Consider the following 27,396-nt stretch of genomic DNA (forward strand, 5'->3'; position numbering starts at 1 on the left):
TACTTGACGTCGATCGCATGAGCATCATGTGCACTGATGGCAGCACTCAGCTGAACTTTCCACTTGTGGTTGCTGCCTTCTTCAACAGCTTTCTTCAGCTGTTTACCTGCGTTGAACGTGCATACAACATGTACACTTTCCTTAGTGACCTCTTGACAGAAGAAACAAAGGTCTCTGTTGAATGGAGTTGATGATGAACGTGTGAAGCGAAGAGTCTCGTCTTGCGTAGAACCTGAGGTACTTGCAGCGGCAGGTGCAGAAGAAGGACGTCCACACCTCTTATGAAGATGCTGGGTGTCGCCATGTTCGCAGGCTTTCTGGTGGCGAACTCTAGCACGCTCCAGGTGAGCAGTGTTGCATGTAGATCCATAACATGCCCGGTGCCACTTTGCTTTATTGTTCCTCAAGTCAGTGGCAGTGAAACAGCTTAATCGTTCGCTGATCTGTTTGAAGTCGGCATCACCATATCGTGCCCTCTCCTGGATGAACTGGAGAAACTTTGCATATGAGCCCAGTGCTGGCTCAGTCACTAGTGCACCTTGGGGATCCTGGCACTGAATGCAAAGTGTGAAATCAGTTTCTTTCTTGGTTTTCTTGCTTTTTGGCTCCATCATAGCTCAGGGTCACGAATCTGGAACATACAAATAACAAATAACAATTAAGATAGATGTGCATTAAGTTAGATTTTGGACACTGGTTCGGCTGTGCCATAAAAACCTATTTTTATCCCTTGTAGGTTATTAAAGAAGGTTTCATTCAATTCTCTATCCCCAAAAATGTACAACTGGACACCAGAATCGAAACTCTAGGTCATTTAGAAGCCAAGATAATGGAATTTTACGTTTTCGACATCCGCCATTTTGAAAATCCAAAATGGCCGCCATAAAGAACTTGAAACAATTGGAGACATATTTTTTCTAGAACTTATATCATCCCTAAAGACAGCCCAACCAGTGTCCAAAAATTAACAAGCAATTTCACCGGGCATTTCAATCTGCTACATTGGCCCCCCCACTATGCTGTACGAATCGCAAAATTTTGATTCGCTTGATTATTTTTGGATCGAGAGTTAAGAAAAATATGAAGAATACGTTCAATAATTTTTTTTTCTTTTGATAATATGATAAACTTTTTTTGATAAACGGCAGTGTTTATTAACGGCCGTTTTAACTTGTTTCCATGAAATCCCAACCCAGGAAATAGCTGGTGGCAAGGGTTGGTCGTAATAATTGATTGAAGGTGGATGGCAGGACAGGTAGAAAGAAGTAAGCGCACTCGCCTCTGAGCTGATTTTTGGCTAACCTGGGTTTGAATACTGTAATCCGACCAAGCTATGAACTCTCACCCTGGTGTTTGTCAGTGCATCTACTGTGAGTTCCGTCTCTCCGATGGGTGTTCAACCGGGCATCCCATCCGCCAGCATTAGTCGGTGGGCGTTAAAGATCCCAGGTGTCCTTCATTCGCAGTGTTTAGGTCCACAACCGTCGGCGAACCTTCAACGGCATCCTGAACAAATTCCAAATATCTGCTCTAACCTACAAGGGGGCACTGCATCGGTGGCACAGCAAACTGCCAACATATTATGTTATCCACAGCCATGTGTTACGTATGAAACAACACAGGATGTAGACCGATGTCAGACTATGGTCGGCAGACAGACTAACTACCCACTCCCTGAAAATCACTAATAAGTTAGCTGAGTTTTTAACCGACAACTTTGCTTTATCTAATAGTTGGTTCGGAACTATTACCATCATTTTCTAACTTAGTTAGGAAGATTTTGGGTAATGTTGCTTTTTAATAGGTGGCATTTTAGTGACCCTCTACAGTTATCCTGAGGGTATAAGGAGTTAACTAAAATGTGTGGACTGGTATCACATATAGATTATGGACCCAGAATATTAGTCCTCTTCGAAGGTCATTCATGAGCCAGATGGGTTTTTGCTGACAATTTGTTTCTGACAGGGTAATTCTCCCAAGACCAGTTAGTTTTCCAGAAGCTTCAATCAAAACTCCTCATACTGCTGCCTTCAGGTCATTTGAATCCACAACTTTCGGGATGCTAGTCCACTATGTACCACCCCATGATTGATATGGGGGGGGGGGGGCATGGGGGAGTGGGGGTGTTCCGTTAATAAGCAGCTTGCTATCGCTTTCCAAGCCAGTCGTTCCGTATGAAGCACTTTGCAAACCACTCACCTGGCTGCTCAACAAGTGGAACAAGTGATTAAGAGAAGTGCTTCATTATGTTAGCAAAAATGTCCGCCGTACTCGGGTTGAATATGATAATAACCCTAACCCCTCCACAAAATGTAAACAATGATGGGTGCATAGACAAGCTCGGTGGGGGGATCCTCCTTCTGACTCCATTTATTTATCTCTTTCCCTCTTCCTCATACTCTGTAGCCGCTGATAACACAATCGCTTTGTTTGGTAACGTTTTCACAAGAAGATCGAGTAAAACTGAAAATGTTGGCCCAGACAGCATTTGTTGGAGTACCACGATAGCATTGTTTCCATGGAGACGTTTGTTGGAGTACCACCATAGCATCGTTTCCATGGAGACGTTTGTTGGAGTACCACGATAGCATCGTTTCCATGGAGACGTTTGTTGGAGTACCACGATAGCATTGTTTCCATGGAGACGTTTGTTGGAGTACCACGATAGCATTGTTTCCATGGAGACGTTTGTTGGAGTACCACGATAGCATTGTTTCCATGGAGACGTTTGTTGGAGTACCACGATAGCATTGTTTCCATGGAGACGTTTGTTGGAGTACCACGATAGCATTGTTTCCATGGAGACGTTTGTTGGAGTACCACGATAGCATTGTTTCCATGGAGACGTTTGTTGGAGTACCACGATAGCATTGTTTTCATGGAAACGTTTGTTTGAGTACTACGACCGCCACGTCGTTAAGCTGTGCCGAGCGCTCCGTTCCGTTGGAATATTTGCTTGAGAGCCTGGAATGAAGCAACCCACTTGCTAACGGAACACACCTCAGATATTGAGGTGTTAAAATTAACTCTTCCGCTTTGTAAATCCCTTTTTATGTTTTTTTTTTTTGCTGTTATGGTGGACATGATAGTTTTGTATGTCTAGTCATTCTTTTTGGATCTTCAATGCAATTGGAATTGACTGTTCTTTTGGCTCTTTTTTTTATTACATTTCCAAACCATTTCTTGGTTGTCTTTCTCCTTTGTTTTGTTACGTTTTATATCCTTTCAAAAACTGATCAGTGAAAGTTTTTGGGGATTGTTTTATACCACGTGGTTTTGTTTGTATTTCACTTATTTGCTTCTTTGCAATTACCTTTCTTATCAGAGCTTTAGTTTATTTTTCCTTGTTATTTGTGAGATTGTTTTTCTCATTCCTTTTGTCTATAATTACCTTGACTGTGCTGCTAATTATGTGTTGAATATTCCCGTTTGAAGCGAGTTTGCAATTTCGACAGCACAAAGAGCACGGATCACTGAAGCGGGTTTCAGAGGCCAGGATGGTTGCGGAACGATTACATTCCATGTTCATCAAATGGAGTGTGAAACAAAAAGAGAAGCTTGTATTCCTACATCGGTATCACATTTATATATCCAAGGAACGCCAGTTGTAATGTATGAAATGAAATCCGTTCCACATCATGAATTTGAACACTTTGAGAACGGTGTGGGGGAAAAAGAAAAGCATATAATTTTGAGACTCGAATTGTGCCCCACGGCAAAAGCGAGGCCACGACGACAAAATCGGCCTTGAAAGTTCCGTCTCTTGAATGTCGCATGCTATATGACCAGAATTCCAATAAAGATGCCGCAATCTGTAAAAACATCCATTATTAAGGTCACCTTTTGGATGGAGGAATAGTGCTTGGCAAGACTGAACATGATTTGCCAATTTTAACACTGGGTTGGCTTAATGGTCGCTATATCTACTCAATCAAGGTCGTGTTTGTGCGTGTTCCCGTTATTCTTATACAATTCAAAGTTTCTTGCAGGTTGTGAGCACCATTAACCTTGGGATTACGGCTTCCTTGTTGTTCCCAGCAGCTTTCTTCCTGCGTCATCTCTGATGCACAATGCTGAGGAAGTATCGGGTATAAGAGCTCGGACCTGAGCTTCTTCAGGATTAAACATTCATTGTAAAACCTTCGAACAGGAATCAAAGGCTGTGTCAGGCTAGGCGAAGCAGAAAGTGACTCCCTTGACGTAGCCCCTTGTTCAATGATTCATTCCATCTATTTTTCAGTGAGATGTTCCAGCCTCTTTGAGTGTGCGGCATCTGTTGTCCATTTCCTGGATCGAAAACATGGTTGAAAATTATTGTGTTTGTGTTGGTGTTGGGTTTGGGCCCCAAGAGGGGTTTTCGCTTGAAGTGCTACTCCATGGTTCTTCGTTTCACCGAGACCTTTGCTCATTGAGAGGCGCAGTGGATGTGTGAAGTCTCATGGTGACCAGTTTATCTGTGACTGCAGCTCAGTGTTTGCTACAACTGTGGCTGCTTCCAAAGTTCAAGGTCTGACTCTCAGTGTTTTGAGGACCGTTTGTGCACCTCCAATCTCTACAGTGATCCTGTCTGTTTGTGGTATGAGTAATAACTAGTGGGTCACCAGTGGGAATCCCACGGGCATGGAGGTGTATCGTTGCGATCGGTACAGCCGTTTTTGCGGTACCCGGGACAATAACGTTATGCGGGAGTCCAAACCTGAAAATGCTGGATACCAAAGCTGAAATTGGAAAAACAATATGGCCTATTTTACTCCAGGGGGTCCCAGGATTACCCACCCAGAATATCGTTGCGATCGGTTCAGCCGTTTTTGTGGTACCTGGGAACGGACGGACAGACAGGCGGACGGACATTTGATGAATTATAGTAAGATTACATTGAAGTAATAACAATAACAATCTGTTGTTATTACCTCTGCCATTGAAGGTGGACGGAGGTTACTTTCACGTCTGTTTGTCTGTCTCTGTCTGTCTGTGAGCAGGATATCTCAAATAATTATGAACAGATTCGAATGAAACTTGTTGGACAGTTTGAATGTGTGACAAGGACGAATTGATTCAATTTTGATGAAGATCCAGATTTGATAAGTTTGTAAGGTCACCATTGAGAGATATCGAAAAACGATATACATACAGCACGATATTCCAAACATTATGATTGGTGTCGGGTGAAACTTGGTGGACGAGTTGGTTTGGTGACAAGAACAAGCCGATTCGATTTTGGATCGGATTCGGATTCAGATCCAGCCTATCAATGGGGTACAAAACCTAAACTGTTCAGCCTGCAGAGGTATCTGCTCCACCGAGTGCCGTTCTAGTTGTTGGTATTGTTATGAGATATCAGAAAATCAGAGAATGTGCCTAGTACTCTTTATGTCGGGATGTCGCGGAAAGAAATGTCGGTCCCATCCGCTATATACAAAACTAAAGTTGGAGTATATTCTCCAAAAAGTCGCTTAGGCTACATATGAGAGCCTACCTCTTGTCTGTTCAGCTGATTGTCTCGGCAGGGATCACTTCTCAGTACTCCAGACCATGGAAAAAGGGGAAAAAAGCAGGAAAAAAGGAAAAGAGCGACATCACTCAAAACCGGAAAATCTTCTCGTTCATCATAATAATCGATCATCATCACAATAATTATCCTCAGACGGTGTATTTCCGACTTATTACCAATGACTCTGGTACCATCCGACAAAGTTTTACTGGGAATAGGAATGCTATCAACTTTTACTTGCATCCTTTGCTCTCATAATTTTAATAGCGTGAAAGGATTCCACGATAATTACGCAAAACTGCTTTCCTTTGTAAAGGAATAGGAATGGATCAGAGGTCAGCAGCTGTCAATCAGCCTGTCAACTGTCAATTAGGCTGATGGGGGCGGGGCCGCCAAGCACATTTACCCAAAGATACTATTTAGAATGATAGATTGTCCATAAAATATGTACTATTTAGAATGTTAGATTGTCCATAAAATATGTACTATTTAGAACGTTAGATTGTCCATAAAATATGTACTATTTAGAATGTTAGATTGTCCATCAAATATGTACTATTTACAGTTAGATTGTCCTTAAAATATGTACTATTTAGAATGTTAGATTGTCCATAAAATATGTACTATTTAGAATGTTAGATTGTCCATAAAATATGTACTATTTAGAATGTTAGATTGTCCATAAAATATGTACTATTTAAAGTTAGATTGTCCTAAAAATATGTACTATTTAGAATGTTAGATTGTCCATCAAATATGTACTATTTAGAATGTTAGATTGTCCATAAAATATGTACTATTTACAATGTTAGATTGTCCATAAAATATGTACTATTTAAAGTTAGATTGTCCTAAAAATATGTACTATTTAGAATGTTAGATTGTCCATCAAATATGTACTATTTAGAATGTTAGATTGTCCATAAAATATGTACTATTTACAATGTTAGATTGTCCATAAAATATGTACTATTTACAATGTTAGGTTGTCCACAAAATATGTACTATTTAGAATGTTAGATTGTCCATAAAATATGTACTATTTAGAACGTTAGATTATCCATAAAATATGTACTATTTAGAATGTTAGATTGTCCATAAAATATGTACTATTTAGAACGTTAGATTGTCCATAAAATATGTACTATTTAGAACGTTAGATTGTCCATAAAATATGTACTATTTAGAATGTTAGATTGTCCATAAAATATGTACTATTTACAGTTAGATTGTCCTTAAAATATGTACTATTTAGAATGTTAGATTGTCCATAAAATATGTACTATTTACAATGTTAGATTGTCCATAAAATATGTACTATTTACAATGTTAGATTGTCCATAAAATATGTACTATTTACAATGTTAGGTTGTCCATAAAATATGTACTAATTAGAATGTTATATTGTCCATAAAATATGTACTATTTACAGTTAGATTGTCCATAAAATATGTACTATTTACAGTTAGATTGTCCTTAAAATATGTACTATTGAGAATGTTAGATTGTCCATAAAATATGTACTATTTAGAATGTTAGATTGTCCATAACATATGTACTATTTACAATGTTAGATTGTCCATAAAATATGTACTATTTAGAATGTTATATTGTCCATAAAATATGTACTATTTACAATGTTAGGTTGTCCATAAAAAATGTACTATTTAGAATGTTATATTGTCCTTAAAATATGTACTATTTACAATGTTAGGTTGTCCATAAAATATGTACTATTTAGAATGTTATATTGTCCATAAAATATGTACTAATTAGAATGTTAGATTGTCCATAAAATATGTACTATTTACAATGTTAGATTGTCCATAATATATTGTTACTGACGTGGCTTAGATGTTATTTACCGAGCGGTTTTGGTATGACCACGTCTGCACAAGTTACCCGATTATACTCGAACGTCGACTAATCGCGCTACGCTAGGTCAATAAAGGCAATAAAGGAAAAGGACACACGGCTGGGTTTCAAATGACACGACACCCAGGGTTCAGTTCTCAAGACCTCCGGAGGAGATTATATTCGTTCGGAAGGTCAGATTACAGGGACGAGAGGTACAACATAGAAAGACAAGCACTTAGACACAATCTTATATTATTCCCAACAGACGACAGATAAACGGGACAAAGCTGACTCACACGGGGATTGATGGCTAGGAAAGGCAGGATCGATGGCTCCAGGTGCACCTGGGCTCAAAGGTCAGAATCGACTCGGTCCGGTCCAGAGATGCGGGGAGGTATTCAGCGCTCGGAGATGGTGACTTGTCTGCTCAAGCTGGGGGCGCATCTCCCGTCACATCCGGCGCGGGGCCGCGTATATCCGGCGGGGAGTGACACGCCCTCGGCTCGTTAGCTCCGCCTCGTGGAATCGGCACGTTGCTTCTCATTGGGTGCGTCCGTGGGGGGTTACCGGCTCCGCCCTTGACGAGGAGCTGACATGACAAGGAGCCCCTTTGTGGTAACCCCGTGGAGCGCATGGTCTGGAGCGCGTTGTCTGGAGCGCATTGTCGATGGCGGCTAACCGAGCCGGTGGGAGGACGCACACTCCACCCCGCGCAGCGCCGTGCCCCTCTGTTGTTGTAGACGGGGAAGAAGATGGGAGGAGGTATGGGAAAGGTCCTAAACTCACTACTGGTGCCATATAATCACATTCTGGTGCAACGAAGAGTCATAATTAATGGAAACGAGGCCTTAACTGACATAGACTAAGAATAACTAGCAAGATGTCCGAAAGTGGTCTACGTGTGGTGCGGTGGACCTGGGCACGACATTTAATGGGGGAAAAAGGGGAAGGTCGGCTCTACTGATTGTTGTTTACAGACAATGGGACTAGGGAATGGGGGATTGGGGATAGTTGGGGAGTATTGGGGAAAATAGGGGAATATTTACAAGCGGATATGGAGGCCAAATTCCATATTCGCAACAATATGTACAAATTAGAATGTTAGATTATCCATAAAATATGTACTATTTAGAATGTTTGATTGTCCATAAAATATGTACTATTTACAATGTTAGATTGTCCATAATATATGTACAAATTAGAATGTTAGATTATCCATAAAATATGTACTATTTAGAATGTTTGATTGTCCATAAAATATGTACTATTTACAATGTTAAGATTGTCCATAATATATGTACAAATTAGAATGTTAGATTATCCATAAAATATGTACTATTTAGAATGTTTGATTGTCCATAAAATATGTACTATTTAGAATGTTAGATTGTCCATAAAATATGTACTATTTAGAATGTTAGATTGTCCATAAAATATGTACTATTTACAATGTTAGGTTGTCCATAAAATATGTACTAATTAGAATGTTATATTGTCCATAAAATATGTACTATTTCCAATGTTAGGTTGTCCATAAAATATGTACTATTTACAATGTTAGGTTGTCCATAAAATATGTACTATTTACAATGTTAGGTTGTCCATAAAATATGTACTATTTAGAATGTTATATTGTCCATAAAATATGTACTATTTACAATGTTAGGTTGTCCATAAAATATGTACTATTTAGAATGTTATATTGTCCATAAAATATGAACTAATTAGAATGTTAGATTGTCCATAAAATATGTACTATTTACAATGTTAGATTGTCCATAATATATGTACAAATTAGAATGTTAGATTATCCATAAAATATGTACTATTTAGAATGTTTGATTGTCCATAAAATATGTACTATTTAGAATGTTAGATTGTCCATAAAATATGTACTATTTAGAATGTTAGATTGTCCATAAAATATGTACTATTTACAATGTTAGATTGTCCATAAAATATGTACTATTTACAATGTTAGATTGTCCATAAAATATGTACTATTTAGAATGTTAGATTGTCCATAAAATATATACTATTTAGAAAGTTAGATTGCCCATAAAGTATGTACAGTACCACTACAATGTGAGCACGTCTCTAAAGTTTGTACGACAACATTTGTAAACCAGTAGTAGAACATCTATATATTTCTATAAAAGTAAAGAAACAATTATTAAAAACATTTAAAACGAGAATGGCACTCGGTAGGTAGAGTGCTCACCTCCACCAGGCTGAACATGTATGTTTGTTTCTCACTGAAAGGCCGAATTTGTATTCAGATCTGAAACAAAATTTCATCGGATTGTTATTGTAGCCAACTCATTCACACCGTTTTGTCATAATCCGTCCACAACTTTTTAAAATATCGTCACATATATTGTTTTTGGCCCAATCACTCAATGGTGAAGAATCACTAAAACGTAAAAAATTTTTTTTACCGTATCCGGATCCGTATTCGGATTTTCACCAAAATGTAATGGTTTCATCCTTGCCATATACGTAGGGATGTTATTTCAAAATTATCTTTCTTTAAATAATGGTTGTCCCTAGAAAAGGTTGTGGGTGTGTGTGTGTGTGTGTGTGTGTGTTTGTGTGTTCGATATGACTTTGTATTTTCTAGGGACAACCATTATTCAAAGAAAGATCTCAGGATGGTTTCACATGATCATTTCTTGTGATCATCCCTACCTTGTTTACATATTTTTGGAGTAACATCCGTACATCCTTTTGCATGTTTTGAAAATGTTTTTTTATCACTATATGATTATCAGTGGTAATGGAATAATGACAATATTAATATTTTTTACCAACAATTGTAATGCCATCTTGGTACATATTGGAGGTACAGTGAAGTTGACTCTGTTTTGACTCTCTTGACTTCCCTTTTGCCTGGTAGGTTTACATCCAGACAACGACGCTGACCATCTCCATGAGTCTCAGCGCCTCCGTGGCACTCGGGATGTTGTACATGCCCAAGGTGTACATCATCATTTTTCACCCAGAGCAGAATGTCCAGAAACGCAAGCGCAGCTTCAAGGCCGTCGTCACCGCAGCCGCCATGTCTAACAAACTGACGGGTCCAAAGGCGAGCGAACGGCCCAATGGAGAAGTGAAAACCGAGCTTTGTGAGAGCCTCGACAACAGCGGTGAGTCATGCCGGGCAGAGTGGGATGGGGCAATTGGCTACGGCTGACTACAATCCAACCTTTCGACTCCTTAATCGATGAGCTACAATAGGAAGGAGAGCATTTGTCGCCCCATGACGGTGGCATCCGTTTGTGAGAATGACCTTACTTTCCCTCCTGCCTCATCCCGTGCGCATGTGCACTTCGTTAATCACAATCATGAGCCTCATAATGGAGGTGATAACGATGCTATTTGAAAAAGTGACTCTTAATGAGGGTGTGATGTTTAAGGGGACAGGAAAATGCGAGCAGAATCCATAAACCCCCTAGTGATGAGTTTGGCACCAAACATACAGCACCGGTGGAAAACAAGTCAATGGACATATCCCTCCATGAGTCAACAAAGAGCAGGAAAGTTCCTTGAAAGCGCAATGTACGAGTATGATGCAGGTAGAGCATCAGCTCTAAAATTTCTAGTTTGGTTGATTTTTGTCCCTGATGAGATTATATTTTGGCTTCAACAAGCTGTTTCCATATAAGTCGTCAGGGTTTAGATGCCGTAGCAATGATGGCCAAAACATGACAAATGAATCATTTTGTGAGTCTTTGCATATGCCTTGGTGCTTATGTTACTGCCGTTATTCCCTCTCCTTCCTTTTGTCCCTCTTGTAACCATCCTCCCTTGCACTTCACCACTTCGCTAAGGTTCTTCCTGCACCAAGACAACTTATATCAGTTACAGCAACCACCTCATGTAAGGTTCCTGGAGGATTGAAGCCGCTAGACACGTTGTTTGATGTGCGGGTGGAATATTGTCATGTGCTTTGTAATCTCCGCAAGGGTGTCGTCGCACACCTCACAGGTTCGGAGTCAAAGACATTTCTCCTTTGGTCGCGATATCCACTACCCATCGACAACGGTTGCCTGCTTTTCTGCCAAGAGCTTTGGACTTCTGCATTTGAAATGCCAAAATGGCAAAGTACATGTTAAAGGCTTGGGCCTAGCAACAAAGCAGCCTTTATCGTGGAGAAATGGCCAAAAGAACAAACAGAGTTATAGTAAAAATGAACATCGTTGTCGAAGTTATCTTTGATCCCTCTATCGATATCTTTCTCTATCCCACTCTCCATCCTCTATCTATCTATTCCTATATGCTTTCTCTCTCCCCTTTCTCTTCCCTTTCTCTCTCCTCTCTCTCTCTCTCTCTCTCTCTCTCTCCCCTCTCTCCTCTCTTTCTCCTCTCTCCTCTCTCTCCTCTCTCTCTCTCCCCCCCCCCCCCACCTCTCTCTCCTCTCTCTCTCTCTCTTTCTCTCCTCTCTCTCCTCTCTCTCTCTCTCTCTCCTCTCTCCCCCCCCCTCTCCCTCCCTTGTCTCTCTCTCTATACCTCAATATAACCCCTCTTTCTCTCTTTACCTTTCTTTTCATCACCCCTATCTACCTTTCTATCATCACCCTGTCTCTCTCTTTGTACCTCTCCATTGCTCCTCTTTCTCTCCACCTTTCCATCACCCCTCTCTCTCCACCTTTCCATCACCCCTCTCTCTCCACCTTTCCATCACCCCTCTCTCTCTCCACTTTTCCATCACCCCTCTTTCTCTCTACCTCTCCATTGCTCCTCTTTCTCTCCACCTTTCCATCACCCCTCTTTCTCTCCACCTTTCCATCACCCCTCTCTCTCCACCTTTCCATCACCCCTCTTTCTCTCCACCTTTCCATCACCCCTCTCTCTCCACCTTTCCATCACCCCTCTTTCTCTCCACCTTTCCATCACCCCTCTCTCTCCACCTTTCCATCACCCCTCTTTCTCTCCACCTTTCCATCACCCCTCTTTCTCTCCACCTTTCCATCACCCCTCTCTCTCCACCTTTCCATCACCCCTCTCTCTCCACCTTTCCATCACCCCTCTCTCTCAACCTTTCCATCACCCCTCTCTCTCCACCTTTCCATCACCCCTCTCTCTCCACCTTTCCATCACCCCTCTCTCTCCACCTTTCCATCACCCCTCTCTCTCCACCTTTCCATCACCCCTCTTTCTCTCTACCTCTCCATTGCTCCTCTTTCTCTCCACCTTTCCATCACCCCTCTTTCTCCACCTTTCCATCACCCCTCTCTCTCCACCTTTCCATCACCCCTCTCTCTCCACCTTTCCATCACCCCTCTTTCTCTCTACCTCTCCATTGCTCCTCTTTCTCTCCACCTTTCCATCACCCCTCTCTCTCCACCTTTCCATCACCCCTCTCTCTCCACCTTTCCATCACCCCTCTTTCTCCCCACCTTTCCATCACCCCTCTTTCTCTCCACCTTTCCATCACCCCTCTTTCTCTCCACCTTTCCATCACCCCTCTTTCTCTCCACCTTTCCATCACCCCTCTTTCTCTCCACCTTTCCATCACCCCTCTTTCTCTCCACCTTTCCATCACCCCTCTCTCTCCACCTTTCCATCACCCCTCTTTCTCTCCATATTTCCATTTCCCCTCTCTCTCTCTACCTCTCCATTGCTCCTCTTTCTCTCCACCTTTCCATCACCCCTCTCTCTCCACCTTTCCATCACCCCTCTTTCTCTCCACCTTTCCATCACCCCTCTCTCTCCACCTTTCCATCACCCCTCTCTCTCCACCTTTCCATCACCCCTCTCTCTCCACCTTTCCATCACCCCTCTCTCTCCACCTTTCCATCACCCCTCTCTCTCCACCTTTCCATCACCCCTCTTTCTCTCCATATTTCCATTTCCCCTCTCTCTCTCTACCTCCTGATCCCCCTCCTCTCCATCTATATGTCACGATACAACACCCTTCCTTCTATACACCCTTTTCGATGCCCCTCTCCATTTTCTCCCATATATATATATATATATATATATTATTTATATACGTATATATATATATATATATCCTCCCTTCCCCGTCTGTCCCCCTCTTTTTGATTTCCCTTTCTTCCCCTCCACTCTGTTTTTCTCTGTATTTCAATTTCCCATGAAGTGCTGTCCTCCAATGTAAAAGTCCTTGTGGGCATTGTGTGTCCCCTTCCAAATTGGAATGCCTTTTCCTTGTGATCGTTTCAGTACCATCCTGTCTGCTGTGGGAAATGGAAATAAAATAAAAAATAAACATGAAATGAGAACAAATTTAGCACGATTTTAATTACACCGATTTTAAAAGGAATGCTGAAGAAAAGCATGCAACGTTTTGTACAGACATTTCATTTCTTTCTAATGAAATTCAGTTTTCTGAACTCTATGAATAAAAAAAAATTGCTTCAACAACTTTTCATGTGTTTCTTTTGAACACGTGTCTCATGGAATGCATGCAGGGAATATCCGGTGCTGCCCGGCTGGGTGACCTTTTCATGGTGGTGTTTTCGGGACGAATTGGACATTGAAAAACTATGGAGGTATCGGTGGTTATTGGCCTCACCTTTTGCCTGCGGTCGGGTAGAAGCACCGCCTGACCACACGTCCAAATATACACTTCACGGCAGCCTTCGGTGGCCTCAAAACGACTTTCTAGGCCGACGTGTAGTCGCTTAAAACCTTGCTCAGATTCTGAAGTATCTACAACCCATAATTTGGACCCGCCAGGTGCTACGGTTCAGCCATGCAAGAACAACATACCTTTCCATTGCACAAACAAACACAGCTGCTTGAAAATATTTACAAGATGAGGAAATGCTGATTTCAAAACATCCTTAAATTTGCGTTCAGCAAACAGATCCTCAGAAAGAGCAGGTGTGATAATATTTACATGGCATTGGTTTATCAAATGTTCTTTGCGAAACAAATTCCAGATCCCGTTATCCTGCACCCATAATAGTAGTAATATTATCTCATTAAGTATCTCATTAAGCACCTTTGGGCTTCTTGAAAAGCGCTATATAAAATATATGTATTATCATTATTATTATTAATATAATGTTGGTTCTGAGACAACCGCTCAACAGACACTCGCTGACGCTCATTGTCGCTCACTCACATTCGCGCCCTGTCGAGCTTTTATCTCAAAACCAACATTATATAAATATTTGTGTGTGAGAGAAAGGGGAGACCCACCATACTCTAACCTCATTATTGTGTATCATACTAACATATTTACATCAAACTCAAGGAGAGAACCAATGAATATCTGTTGATGTTCTATTTCACGGAACAGCTTCATTTTCTTATGGCACTCATCACCATCAAGAACATTGATAAATAGTATGTTGGAACTTTGTTCTTGGTTTAAATATCATTGTTGAGTAGAGATGAAATGATAAACCTCCTTCAATGTTCTAGTCTCAGTACAGCCTGGTGTTGGCTTAGCGGTTAGGGTGCCGGCTTGGGATCCTAGGATCCTGGGTTCGAATCCCGGTCGATCGCTGAATTAACACCAGGGGGGTTGACTCAGCCTGTCATCCTTCCGAGGTCCGCAAATTGAGTACCAGCTTGCTGGGATGAATGATCCCGGTGTGTACCCTGGCTTAGAATAGGTACACCATATCCCTGCGCATCATAAGTCGACTAAGGGTTGGCATCAGGAAGGGCATCCGGCCATAAAAACATTGCCTCAAACAGGGAACCATGATTGTCATGGGACCTGCAAGGCTAACCCCCGCACTGGTGGGGAAAATGGCCTTAAAACGATCATTCATTCAATGTTCTGGTCTCAGTGCCTCCTGACCCACATATCATTTGGAGATTGTAATAAATTATTTTTCCAATGATTTCTTGACATCCATTAAATCGTTTTAAACATCTCCGTCTATATGTTTTATTTACACTTGTCTTGGTTATCTCTTCAATAAGACCTTGTTGATATTTAGCACATTTGTTTTGTTTTCCATTTAAATAGCAAGGCTGTGATTGTCTCACCCTTTGGTTTCATTATCGCTTGGTTCTATCATTTATATACCAGTGAAATAAGGTGTCGGTAGACCGTTACAATCCCCCCCAACCAAATCTTTTTTTTTATTAATTCTTATGTATACTTTTATTAATTCATATCTTACCACTTAAACTTAAACTTGCATATCTTAACTCTTATACTTTATCTTTTATCTTATCTTTTGAATATCTTAACACTTATGTATATCTTAACACTTATGTATATTTTAACACTTATGTATATCTTAACTCTTAAATATCTTCACTCTATATATTATATCTTACGTATGTATCCATAAGGGAGGGTGTCAGTCCCATTTTCTAAAATTTAACTTTTATCATCAAAAGTTCCCAATGCCTTTTATTTACTTGGTCTGTGCAAAATTGATGTTTATAACTTCTTAACATATTCATTTTTCTATACAGGTACTCTTCTTTCTTAAAAGCTGAACAGTTGTAATCATGCTTAAAGTTTATTGTTTCTTTGAATGCATTTTTCTTTATCCCCTTTAACTTCTTATCACGTCTCGGAGCACCATCCTTCGAACAATAGTAATTACAGCCAACCCTCGCTAATCCTACCCCGTTTAATCCGGAAATCTCGCTATCCGACCAAAACCTCCAGGAAGAGATTTCTACCATTCATTTTATTCCTCTAATCCGCAAAATCGTTTATCCGACAATCTCGCTAATCCGACATTGGGTGTTGGGAACAAAGTAGTCCGGATTAACGAGGATTGACTGTATAAGTATAATTCTTGCTCGCAATCCTACAAATTCACTCATTTTGAATGAATGAGTTTGAATTTTGAATTGAATTTTGAGTGAATTAAATTCAACTCATAATTACAAATTACATAATTACAATTAATTACTCATACTCATAATTACTCATAATTACAATTACAACTACAAATTCAACTCATAATTAACCACCCAACTTATCGTTAAACTTTCCAATAACCCTCTTATTTTTTGTGGTGAACAGATTCCTGCTCAGTTATTGTGAAGAAAAACTGGAATGAAAGAGGGAAGTTAAAATTGAGATTACAACTTTGAAGAGCTTGACCTCTATAATCCCCAGTGAAATGGCAATGGTCTCTTACCTTTACACCTTCACTTGTTTCCTTCTTATAAATATGAAAGATTGTTCTTCCTAAAAAAAAAATTCTCTTCCTTTGTTAAGGACATTTTCTGATAGGTTTTTCCCATTATCTCAGATTTATTGAAGAGTTTTTTTCCAGTTGTTTTACAAACCCTTGGGGGAATGTTCTCCTCTGTAGCGTTCTAACTTGTATATTTCCCCAACGGATGATTTGATATAATAACAGAACCCACAAGGAGTATATTTTTGGTATTTATTTGTGTATATGATTGATTTGTTTGCATTTGGAGAAACATTATCTATCTTTTCAAGGATACTTTCAAAATCAGCGCATATCACAAATTGATGCTTCAGTTTAGAGAATATAGACTTATTTACATCTTTGAATGCTACGTTTGAACCTGCTTTTGGCATATTAATTACCGCTGATTTATGCTCCCTTCAGTATTTTGAATGTTGGTTTAATCTTACTTTTGTGTGAAAGAAGTTGAGACATCGCTTACAGGGAAATGGTTTATTAGTTCTATTTTATGCTTGAGAAGTAGTCAATCTTGACAAATCTTTGATGCAAGCATAATGTGAATTTTTTCCGGTCAATATGTGTTTCATCATTTTTATAGTTATTTGAAAATTTTAATATCTCAAGTTTGTTTGTATCTGTTAATCCATAAACATTAACAGAAAGATTATTCATTTTCTCAAACTTTGGAATATCTGTCAATGACATTGGGAACTTCAGGACTTGGTCAATGGCATTGTGAACATTTGAAGTATTTTCATATTTTTAGCCGCGTCGCAAGACGCTGGTCATAGAAGTGCCCTCTGCTGTTGTTCTTGTTCTTCTTCTTGTTCTTGTTGTTCTTGCAGAGAAGACAAAACCTCAAAGCTCCACCCATTCTTGGAACCATAGCTCCACCCATTGCAGGAGAGGCTTCATATAAACAAATATCCACCATTTTATTAACTCGCATAGCTTTGAGGCCTGTTTTGTAGGCCCGTGGTGTCTTCCTCTCTCACACAGTTTTATTTCAAATCAAATTCGATATATCATTTCATTTTTCACAGTCGCCAACATAGTTTTAGACTCGGTTGAAAAAAAACGGGAAGAAAATCCGATGAAAGTTGCCCTTTATAGAACGAAATGAATTCTCAAAGGCCTGTAACTTCAAGTCCATTGAGATTTTTTTTTTTTTAATCGCGGCATGGTCAGTCATACACCGCCTGAAATAACAGACGGGAAAATGCCGAGATATATTAAAAATTCGTCCATTTGATGACAATCGTCACGATGAAATATTTAATTTATACGTCGTCACAATAATGTGGAGAGAGGAGCATAGCTTCGTTCACGTGTCGCCACACACGGGAAATTGCCGAGATATATATTTTTTTAAATCGCGGCATGGTCAGTCATACACCGCCTGAAATAACAGACGGGGAAATGCCGAGATATATTAAAAATTCGTCGCCACACACGGGAAATTGCCGAGATATATTTTCACTTTGCACAAAAATAACATCAAGTAATCGAATCAATAGGAATGTCCTGTGCCTATAACATCGACGTTATAGGCACAGCTGCATCTAGGCATTGTGTAACATCGACGCAGCTTTTGTTTTAATTAAAACTTTTTGTACTTGTTTATAATGCGATACTCTTTCTGGTTTCCATTGTGGAGAATATAGGTGAGCAAGAACAGACCGAAGTAAACATTTATTATCTTTATTTTGAATGTTAACAGCTGCTTTTTAAAGCTTTATCTCTCTTGGTAAATCAATATAAGAAGCATTAAGAGTGTCTGATTTCAAGATGTGTATATCCAAAAAAATGTTTTTTCTAATATTAAATCCACTGCCTGCCACGTTGTTATCAACATTCAGTTCATATCTCTGAAGTTCATCACAAACATCACAAACTAAGAATTATTGGAATGATGTGATAAATTGAGAGTTTGGTCTCATGTCGGGTGTTTCTTCACCATTTCTCTTAACATATTCAATTTTACTCCCATATAAAACTTAACAGTATTCATTTCTCTCAGGGTGTTGTTAACTAGAGTTTCAACAAATTAACCATATACCGTAAATTGCCTCAACGATTGATGTCAGTTCTGTTTCTTTAAACCAAAATGTTTTTATTTTGATATGCTTCATCAGTGTTGTCAATCGATTATATATCCAAGTATCCCTTATTCATTACCTCCGCCACCAAATGGGGATGGAGGTGATGTTTTCACCCTTGTCTGTCCGTTTGTGAACAAAATATCTCTAAAAATTCTGAACGGATTCAAACGAAATTTGGCAGAGATGTAGCTCGTGCGACACGAACGAATTGATTAGATGTTGGTGAAGATTCGGATCCGGCTACTAGAATTTTTAAAGTGATTCTTCACCATTGGGAGATTGGGCCAAAAACGATACATAGCAGGATATCTCAAAAAGTTGTGGACGGATTTGGACGAAACCTGGTGGACAGGTTGGGAGTCTGACAAGGACAAACACATTCAATTTTGGTGAAGATCCGGATCCGGATCCAGCTATTATAATTTTTAAAGTGATTCTTCACCATTGAGAGATGTAGCCAACCATGCGGAGGTATTCTTTCTACTGAGTGCCGTTCCAGTTACCCTCGCCTGAGGAGAGGTTATTTGTCTGTCTGTTTGTTACTTGCCGGAAAATATTCGGGCAAGTATGTTGGTTGGTTGGTTTGTCTCTGTCTGTCTGTATGTTTGTTTGTTTGTGCGCAGTACTACATCTACATCGTTGCACATAGCAACGCCATACTTTACACACATATTTGTCTTACCCTGGAATAGACTGTGCCCAATTTTTAACTCTCTAGGCCCAAGGCCTCCATTATGACGTCATAATTTGATGATTCGACAAGTACAAAACTTTATCCAATCAAGATGCAATTTCTTGAGTGCCATGTCGACATAAACTGGTGGAGAAAAAAAATTAATGATGACGTCATCGGTCACGTGGTTCGACCGCCATCTTGGAAAAACCGAAAAACTTTGCACCTCTATATCTCCGAAAGTGCTGAATTGAAAAAATTGAGACATGGCTCATTGTAAAGAACTCTCCATGGGGAATAAAATATCTTAATTATGATGTCATAGGTGCCTCCGTTATGACGTCATAATTCGACAAGTACAAAACTTCATCCGATCAACATGAAATTTCTTGAGCATAATCTAGGAATAAATTAGATTTAGAAAAAATAATGATGACGTCATCGGTCACGTGGTTCGGCCGCCATATTTTTAATTCCAGCAAGTCCTCGGTCTCTGACCGATTTCTAGTCTGTCGGGTTGTGCGCAGTACAACGTCTACATCGTTGCACATAGAATCGCCAAACTTTACACACATATTTGCCTTGCCCTGGAATTATAGACTGTGCCCAATTTTTAACTCTCTGGGCCCAAGGCCTCCATTATGACATCATAATTCGACAATTCGACAAGTACAAAACTTCATCCAATCAAGATGCAATTTATTGAGCGCCATGTCGGCATAAACTGGTGGAGGAAAAAATTAATGATGACGTCATCCGTCACGTGGTTCGGCCGCCATCTTGGAAAAACAGAAAACATTTGCACCTCTATATCTCCGAAAGTGCTGAATAGAAAAAATTGAGACATGGCTCATTGTAAAGAACTCTCCATGGGGAATAAAATATCTTAATTATGATGTCATAGGTGCCTCCATTATGACGTCATAACTCGACAAGTACAAAACTTCATCCGATCAAGATGAAATTTCTTGAGCATAATCTAGGAATAAATTCGTTTAGAAAACAAATAATGATGATGTCATCAGTCACGTGGTTTGGCCACCATCTTGGAAAAACCGAAAACATTTGCACCTCCATATCTCCGAAAGTGCTGAATAGAAAAAATTGAGACATGCCTCATTGGAAAGAACTCTCCATGGGGAAAAAATATCTTAATGATGATGTCATAGGTGCCTCCATTATGACGTCATAATTCGACAAGTACAAAACTTCATCCGATCAAGATGAAATTTCTTGAGCATAATCTAGGAATAAATTCGTTTCGAAAACAAATGATCCAAAATGGCCGATAAAAAAGTACATTCCGGCAAGTCCTTGGTCTCTGACCGATTTTTCATTTGTCTGTCTGTTTGTTTGTCCGCACAGAATAAATATGATTTTATCTGCAATGGTTGGTCCGATTGACAGCAAATTTTCACCATAGGTGCATCTCCACCTGTATATTTTTTTAATGATAATTATGACGTCCATAGGTCACGTGGTTCGGCCGCCATCAAAACTTTGCACCTCTATATCTCTGAAAGCGCTGTATAGAAAAAATTGAGACATGGCTCATTGTAAAGAAATCTCCATGTGGAATAACATCTGTTAATGATGATGTCATAGGTGCCTCCATTATGACATCATAATTCGACAGGTACAAAACTTCATCCGATCAAGATGAAATTTCTTGAGTATAATCTCGGAATAAAATTTTTTCGAAAAAAAGAATGATGACGTCATCGGCCACGTGGTTCGGCCGCCATATTTGTTTCAACACAAAAGCCTTAAAAACCACTGTAAATACATCCTGGCGAGGGTTTGCAATCTCTGATTGCTCTTTCTTGTTGATGAAGTGCAAATGAGGCAGTGATGCAGGGATTGTTATGTGATGGTAATACTGTTAGTTACTCTCTAAGTCTAAACCAACATCATCCCTATCTTGTTTAGGACATTTTTGACTGTAGTTTGTCATCCTTACATTGCCTTTTAAATTTAGCATAAAATTTTTTATTCACTTGTGTTTGTATATATATATATATTTGTTTATGCATATGGGCTTATGGATTTGGTCTTGTGCGTCCGTGCCTCTGCAACCATATCTCGGAGGTGTATCGACTGATTTTGTTCATCCATGGCAAAAAGACAATACATGAGAGTGTACAGATGTACATCATTTCATTTCGCGATGCGGTCAAAGATGGCCGACCGGCAGACATTTCACTTTTTTTTTTTAAGCTGATGTTGAACACGTCATCAACCATTTCTCAGACATGCATTTACTGATCTTGTTCGAATATTGCACACAGATAATGAATTATGGCTTGCATATACAAGCTTGCATATACTTTTTATTTATTTATTTATATACAAGCCGTTTCTTTTCGAAAGCAGATCCAAGATGGCCGACTGGCAGCCATTTTGTTACTTAAACGTGTCCCAAACCATTTCGTGGACATGCATGGATGGATTTTGTTCAAAATTGGCACAAAGACAATACATGAGTATACAGTACATATGCAGAAGATTTTGTTTTGTCATCTGACAAAACAGCCGACTGACTGCCTTTAACTCCGCACAACAAAATGTCTGAAACCACGGCGGGGGCTATGATATTGTTGCGGATCTCGGACGTCGTCTCTCCCCTTATCAAGGGGGGGGGGGGTTAATCCCTTTGTCTTGTTATCTGGTCGACCTGAGGCCTGGGGGTTATAACGTTCCTTCCGGTCGGTGGAAAATAGGGTTGTTGGTCGAGTCTTAGTCCAATTACCTAAGTACTACCACCGGCCGTAAAGCAAGGAGATAACTCCCGCTCGAACCACGGATATTGGTGGAAACGCTGAGCGGATAGCGATCCGCGATCCGAGCCGTTAACAGGGACTAAACCCGATTATAAGCGGTTCCTATCATGCCACGTTTACCCAATGGAAGAAAAGACTAATGCGATCGGATAGAAGGAAAACCAGGAAGAACAAGTAATTTATTTACAATTTGTACAAGGAGAAGAGGAAACGAAAGAAATATACAAGATAGGAAGAGGAAGAAGCAGTTACACAGGGCAGCCTTACAGTCTTATTCTTAATACCCAGGACAAACATACACACTCACACGGGGATTGTAGATGGTAGGGAGGAACAGGTAGAAGGTCCGGCGATGGTGTCCACCTTGTCCGGTCCCCGACTTGTACCGTGCAGCAGATGGAAAACGGCAGCAGCTCTCCGCGTGTAGTGGAGTGCGACCGGACAATTTATATAACGGGAGGAAGCTGGTACGCTGCGTACGTAATATGTGCACTATACAAAGGCGCCAAACGCCCCCTCTCCAATGTACTCCATTGATAAGGTCCTTCTTTCATAAGCGCCACTGCAGCAGTCCCGTCAATGCAACGCGCGTTCTCCCAGCAAGTCAGTCAAGGCGAGCTCTCTCACGCGGTAAGTCTTTACAAAGGTGCGCTCTCCTGATCAGTAAGTTCATGTGCGCTCTGGTAAGTAAGTCCTGTTGGTTAATGTGCTCGCTGACAAGTCCTGTGAAAGGGCTTTGCGCTCGCTTTTATAACTCGCCAAGCGATCACTCCGCGAGCCCCAAAGCCACGCCTGTCGGCGATGTCACTTCAGCCCTGGTTGGCTGGTTAAGGCTTACCGGCCCCGCCTTTGACGGCTGGATGACGTGGCCACACCTTCTTCCTGGCGCTCCGCCCCCTCTTTCCGGACCTCACCGCGTGGCTTATGGCGGCGTTGAGCGAGCGCTAAGGCAGCTGCTGATAACAAAGGCGCGTAACAAATTTGTTAGAGCCATAGGGCAGACTGGAGGGCGTGTAATGGCGTCGCTTGGAGAGAGAGGCTTGCAAAATGAACAGAATGGGGCCTACTCCTTATTTGATTGACAACGCAGATTCAACTATTGGAAACACGGCCTTACCTATACACATACTAATGAAATAACTGAAGTCCTATGGTGGCCTACATGTTGCTTGTGGCCTAACTATGGGGTGCAACCTTTAACCATTTAATAATGTCATATTTACACAAGTGTGGGTTCTAAAACCGCAACAATATTTTACGTATTTCTTCTTGTTTCTATTATCATGATAATGAGATAATGAGGTTGTGATATAAGTTTTTCCATTATTGCCCGGGCCTATATATATATTATATATATATATATATATATATATATATATACACATATATATATAGATATTGCCAGTCTACCCTGCCAGCCCTTAACACTCATTGAAGCATTGTACAGTTATCCTTTCCAGGACAAGAACATCAGGACACAGCAAGCAAATTGATATGGAGCATGGCTTGAAATTCTTAGCTTTGTGCATTGGCAAATGTCCAGACCAGGAGGCCGTGCAGGATTCCACATCCAATAATTTCAATTTGTACGCATGAAGAAATATCATAAATTGCTGTGTCCTGATGCCCTTATGAGTGCATGGATTATCATCAGGAATGTATTACGACCATGACTTACAATTAAGAAGTGCCTTCGTATATTTAAGTAGAATTATCGTTTCATTGAATTTTCAATGTCTTTACACTTTCCGCCCTCTCATAATTATTTCCCCCCTATCTGTTCTTCACCATTCCCCATTGATTAATTTACCTTCTAACCAGCCTTTTCCACTTCCCATGTCAGACTCCAACTGCTACATTGTACAATTAACACAACAACATTTAGTCATTGCTGCAATAACCGAGCTGTTCGTATTAGGATAATATATGTATAACAATGTTGTAGTTAACTACTGCAGGCACAAATGGCTCAGTGTTTCATTGGACGATAAATATAATTAAATAAATATTTATCTTATTACCTCCACCACTGAAGGTCTGTCTGTCTGTGAGCAGGATATCTCAAACAGTTGTTGACGGATTTGGACGATACTTGGTGGACAGCTTGGGTGTGTGACAAGGAAGAATCAATTCAATTTTGGTGAACATCTGGATCCGGATATGATAATTTTTTAAGCGATTCTTCACCATTGAGTGATAGGACTAAAACCGATATCTCCGATATAAGAGAGCTGTTGGTGTGTGTGTGTGTGTGTGTGTGTGTGTGTGTGTGTGTGTGTGTGTGTGTGTGTGTGTGTGTGTGTGTGTCTGTCTGTCTGTCTGTCTGTGTGTCTGTCTGTGTGTCTGTCTGTCTGTCTGTGTGTCACCATTTTTCTCAGAGATGGCTGAACGGATCTTCGTCAAACTCTCAGAGGTTCCTCATTGAGGGCCTGGATGTGTTTTAGGCAAAAAAGAAAAAAAAATCTGAAATAAAAAAGATCGGTCTTTTTGGATTAAAAAAAAAAATCGCTCGATATATATATATATATATTTTTTTTTCATCTTCTTTGTTGTTTTTTTCTATACAAGATCGAGGCTCGTGTAAGAGCTAACATTGATGACAAAAGACAAACTGACACATAAAACATACGATAAAGGGAGCGGGAGACAAGATGGGGAGAGAAAGGGAAGCACACATGCACAACATTTGAGAACAGGGACATCGGGAGATCTGTGGGAGGGAGAGGGCTTGGTGGGAGTAGGCAGGGAAGGGAGGTGGGGATGGGAGAGGTATAAAACACAAGGACACTGCAAGGACTTCCAGGAAAGAAGTCGGAATTTCAAAAAAGTGGATCTGGGGTGAATTAGCGGGGGTAGAAAAGATCAAGGTTTTGGATGGGGGAAGAAGAATCTTTAATATTCATGATTCGTCTTGATATGAACATGTCTTGATCACCTATTTTGTACTGCTTTATTAAGTCCAATGATAGCTGAACTAAAGGGAGAAATTGAGGTACATGTAACCATGAGGAGCTGTAAGTGAGACTTGTTTTAATGAGGAGAGTCATTGGAGGTCAGGACGAGAAGGCTATAAGATGAACAGGTGTGATAGGTAAGAGAAGACAGGAGGAGGTGTGGCAATCTGGGTTTAAAAAAAACAATATTGTATCGAGAATAAGGAAGGAAGTAATTTCGAGGATTCTGGATGAATTTAAATTCGAGATTGTAAGAATAGTATGATACTTGTAGGAACTGTTTATAGGGCTATTGGTAGTAGGAGCAGTAGAGAGGGTCCATGAGGAGTTGATAGAGACCTCTCTGTTGGGTAGAGTGTTGATTGTGCTGGATTTAAATTTGCCAGGGATAGATTGGGTTCATGAATGGAGAAGGAGCAAAACCGTGGAGGATTTTGTAAATTTATTCCAGGATTGCTTTTTAAATTTGTAGAAAAACCCATGAGGAGGGTGAGGGACGACATGTTAGGTCTTTTGTAAGCAATTATCCCAATATGGTGGACGTCTTGATCAAGGAGGTGAAAGTAACAGATCATCTGGGGACAAATGACCACAACATGTGTGCAACTATATTGTTGAGATGTGGTGTTCGGCACAGTAGGGGTACAAGGCCGTTAGATTTTAGGGAGGTAAACTTTGAAGGTATGAGAATAGAGTTCGGTAGGTGTTCTAGATTGGGAAGAGCTAATGTGTGGGCAATCTGCATTGGAGAAATGGGGAAACTTCAAGGAGCAAATGTGTCAGTTGCAAAATATGTATCGATTACATTGAGGTGTAAATGTCGAGGTAGAAAGAAGCACAAGTGAATTTTAAAAATGTATGATGAATTAAAAGGCAATGTTGGGATGACAAACTACAGTTTAAAAAAGGTCCGAAACAAGATAGGGATGATGCTGGTTTAGAGAGTAACTAATAGTATTACCATCACATAACAATCCCTGCATCACTGCCTCATTTACACTTCATCAACAAGAAAGAGCAATCAGAGATTGCAAACACTCGCCAGGATGTATCGTCAGTGGATTTTAAGGCTTTTGTGTTAAAACAAATATGGCGGCTAAACCACGTGACCGATGACGTCATAACTATTATTTTTTCCTAAACTAATTTATTCCTAGATTATGCTCAAGAAATTTCATTTTGATCGGATGAAGTTTTGTACTTGTCGAATTATGACGTCATAATGGAGGCACCTATGACATTGAAGCGCGATGCTGCGCGCGCTAATGCTTACGTGAGGAGCAAGCGGACAACGCGGTTCATAAAAGAGTCTTTATTGAAAGTACTCAAACTGCAGCACTGAGCTGCTCCGGGCTGCGCGCCCCGTGTATATCCTGAGGCCACGCCTCTCTCTCGGGCGTGGCCGCCGCCCACTTGGTGCGTGGAATGATGTCACCACGCCAGTGGGCTTTCGTGTCCGCCACACGCGCCCGCCCAGAATTCCCGCGCACCTGGAGGGCCAGTTTGCGGGGCAAACGGATGACCCGGCCAAAGCGCCCCCTGGCGATCGGCGGCGTCCGGGGTGCAGGGATGCCAGGTGGGATGCCTCTGGCTGCCCCTGGGATGGGTGCAGGACCGGGGGGCGGCGTGGCGGCGGGGCTGGGCGGTGCCGGGGGTCCGCCCGCAGGGGGGCGGCCCCGACGCGGGGGTCGGGCCACTGGCGGTGGATGGTCGAGGTGGGCCGGCTTGAGGCGGTCTACAGAAACGCGGTCAGGAGTACCGCCGATGGCCAGGGTGAAGTGCTTCGCCCCGGTCTCCAGCACGCGGAAAGGCCCGTCGTACGGGGGCCAAAGTGGTGTCCGGTGGGCATCGTGGTGGACGAAGACGTACTCCACCGTGCAAAGCTCCGGGGCGATGTGCGTCGGTAGGTGCCCGTGGCATGCCGTTGGCACCGGGGCGAACCTCTGGGCGGTCTCTTGCAGAGCGGAGCGCTGCTGTGCCGCGGACCATGGTGCCGTGGAGTCGGGGAGGAACTCGCCCGGCACCCGCAGTGGTTGCCCGAAGACCAACTCCGCCGCGGATGAGCGCAGGTCCTCCTTGGGCGCCGTCCGGAGGCCCAGCAGGACCCAGGGGAGCCTGTCGACCCAGCCGCCGTCGCGGAGGGTGGCCCGGAGCGCGGCCTTCAATGAGCGGTGAAATCGCTCACACAGGCCGTTAGCCTGGGGGTGGTAGGCCGTGGTTCGGTGCAGCCGGACCCCGAGCCCCTGCGCGACCGCCCCCCAGAGCTCCGAGGTGAACTGGGGGCCGCGGTCGGACGAGATGTCTGAGGGGGCGCCGAACCGGGCGACCCAGGTGGCGATGAAAGCCTGCGCGACGTCCGCCGCCGTCGTCGAAGCCAAGGGCACGGCCTCCGGCCACCGGGTGGTGCGGTCCACCATGGTGAGGACGTG

At 41.5% G+C, this 27,396-nt stretch overlaps 1 protein-coding gene across 1 annotated transcript in view; it reads left to right on the plus strand.

Annotated features, from left to right (window-relative positions):
- Window positions 1-11,362, plus strand: part of LOC137437132 (metabotropic glutamate receptor 8-like) — a 342,009-nt gene extending 330,647 nt beyond the window's left edge. Inside the window, exons 11-12 of the mRNA XM_078786862.1 lie at window positions 10,245-10,494; window positions 11,179-11,362. Coding sequence (XP_078642988.1) covers window positions 10,245-10,494; window positions 11,179-11,231 — 303 coding nt within the window. The 3' untranslated portion in view covers window positions 11,232-11,362. The remainder of the gene's footprint in view (window positions 1-10,244; window positions 10,495-11,178) is intronic.
- The last annotated feature ends 16,034 nt before the right edge of the window (window positions 11,363-27,396 follow it).

This window comes from Myxine glutinosa, chromosome 11 (genome assembly GCF_964187855.1).
Source record: "Myxine glutinosa chromosome 11, kmMyxGlut1.1, whole genome shotgun sequence".
NCBI classification, from domain to species: Eukaryota; Metazoa; Chordata; class Myxini; order Myxiniformes; family Myxinidae; genus Myxine; species Myxine glutinosa.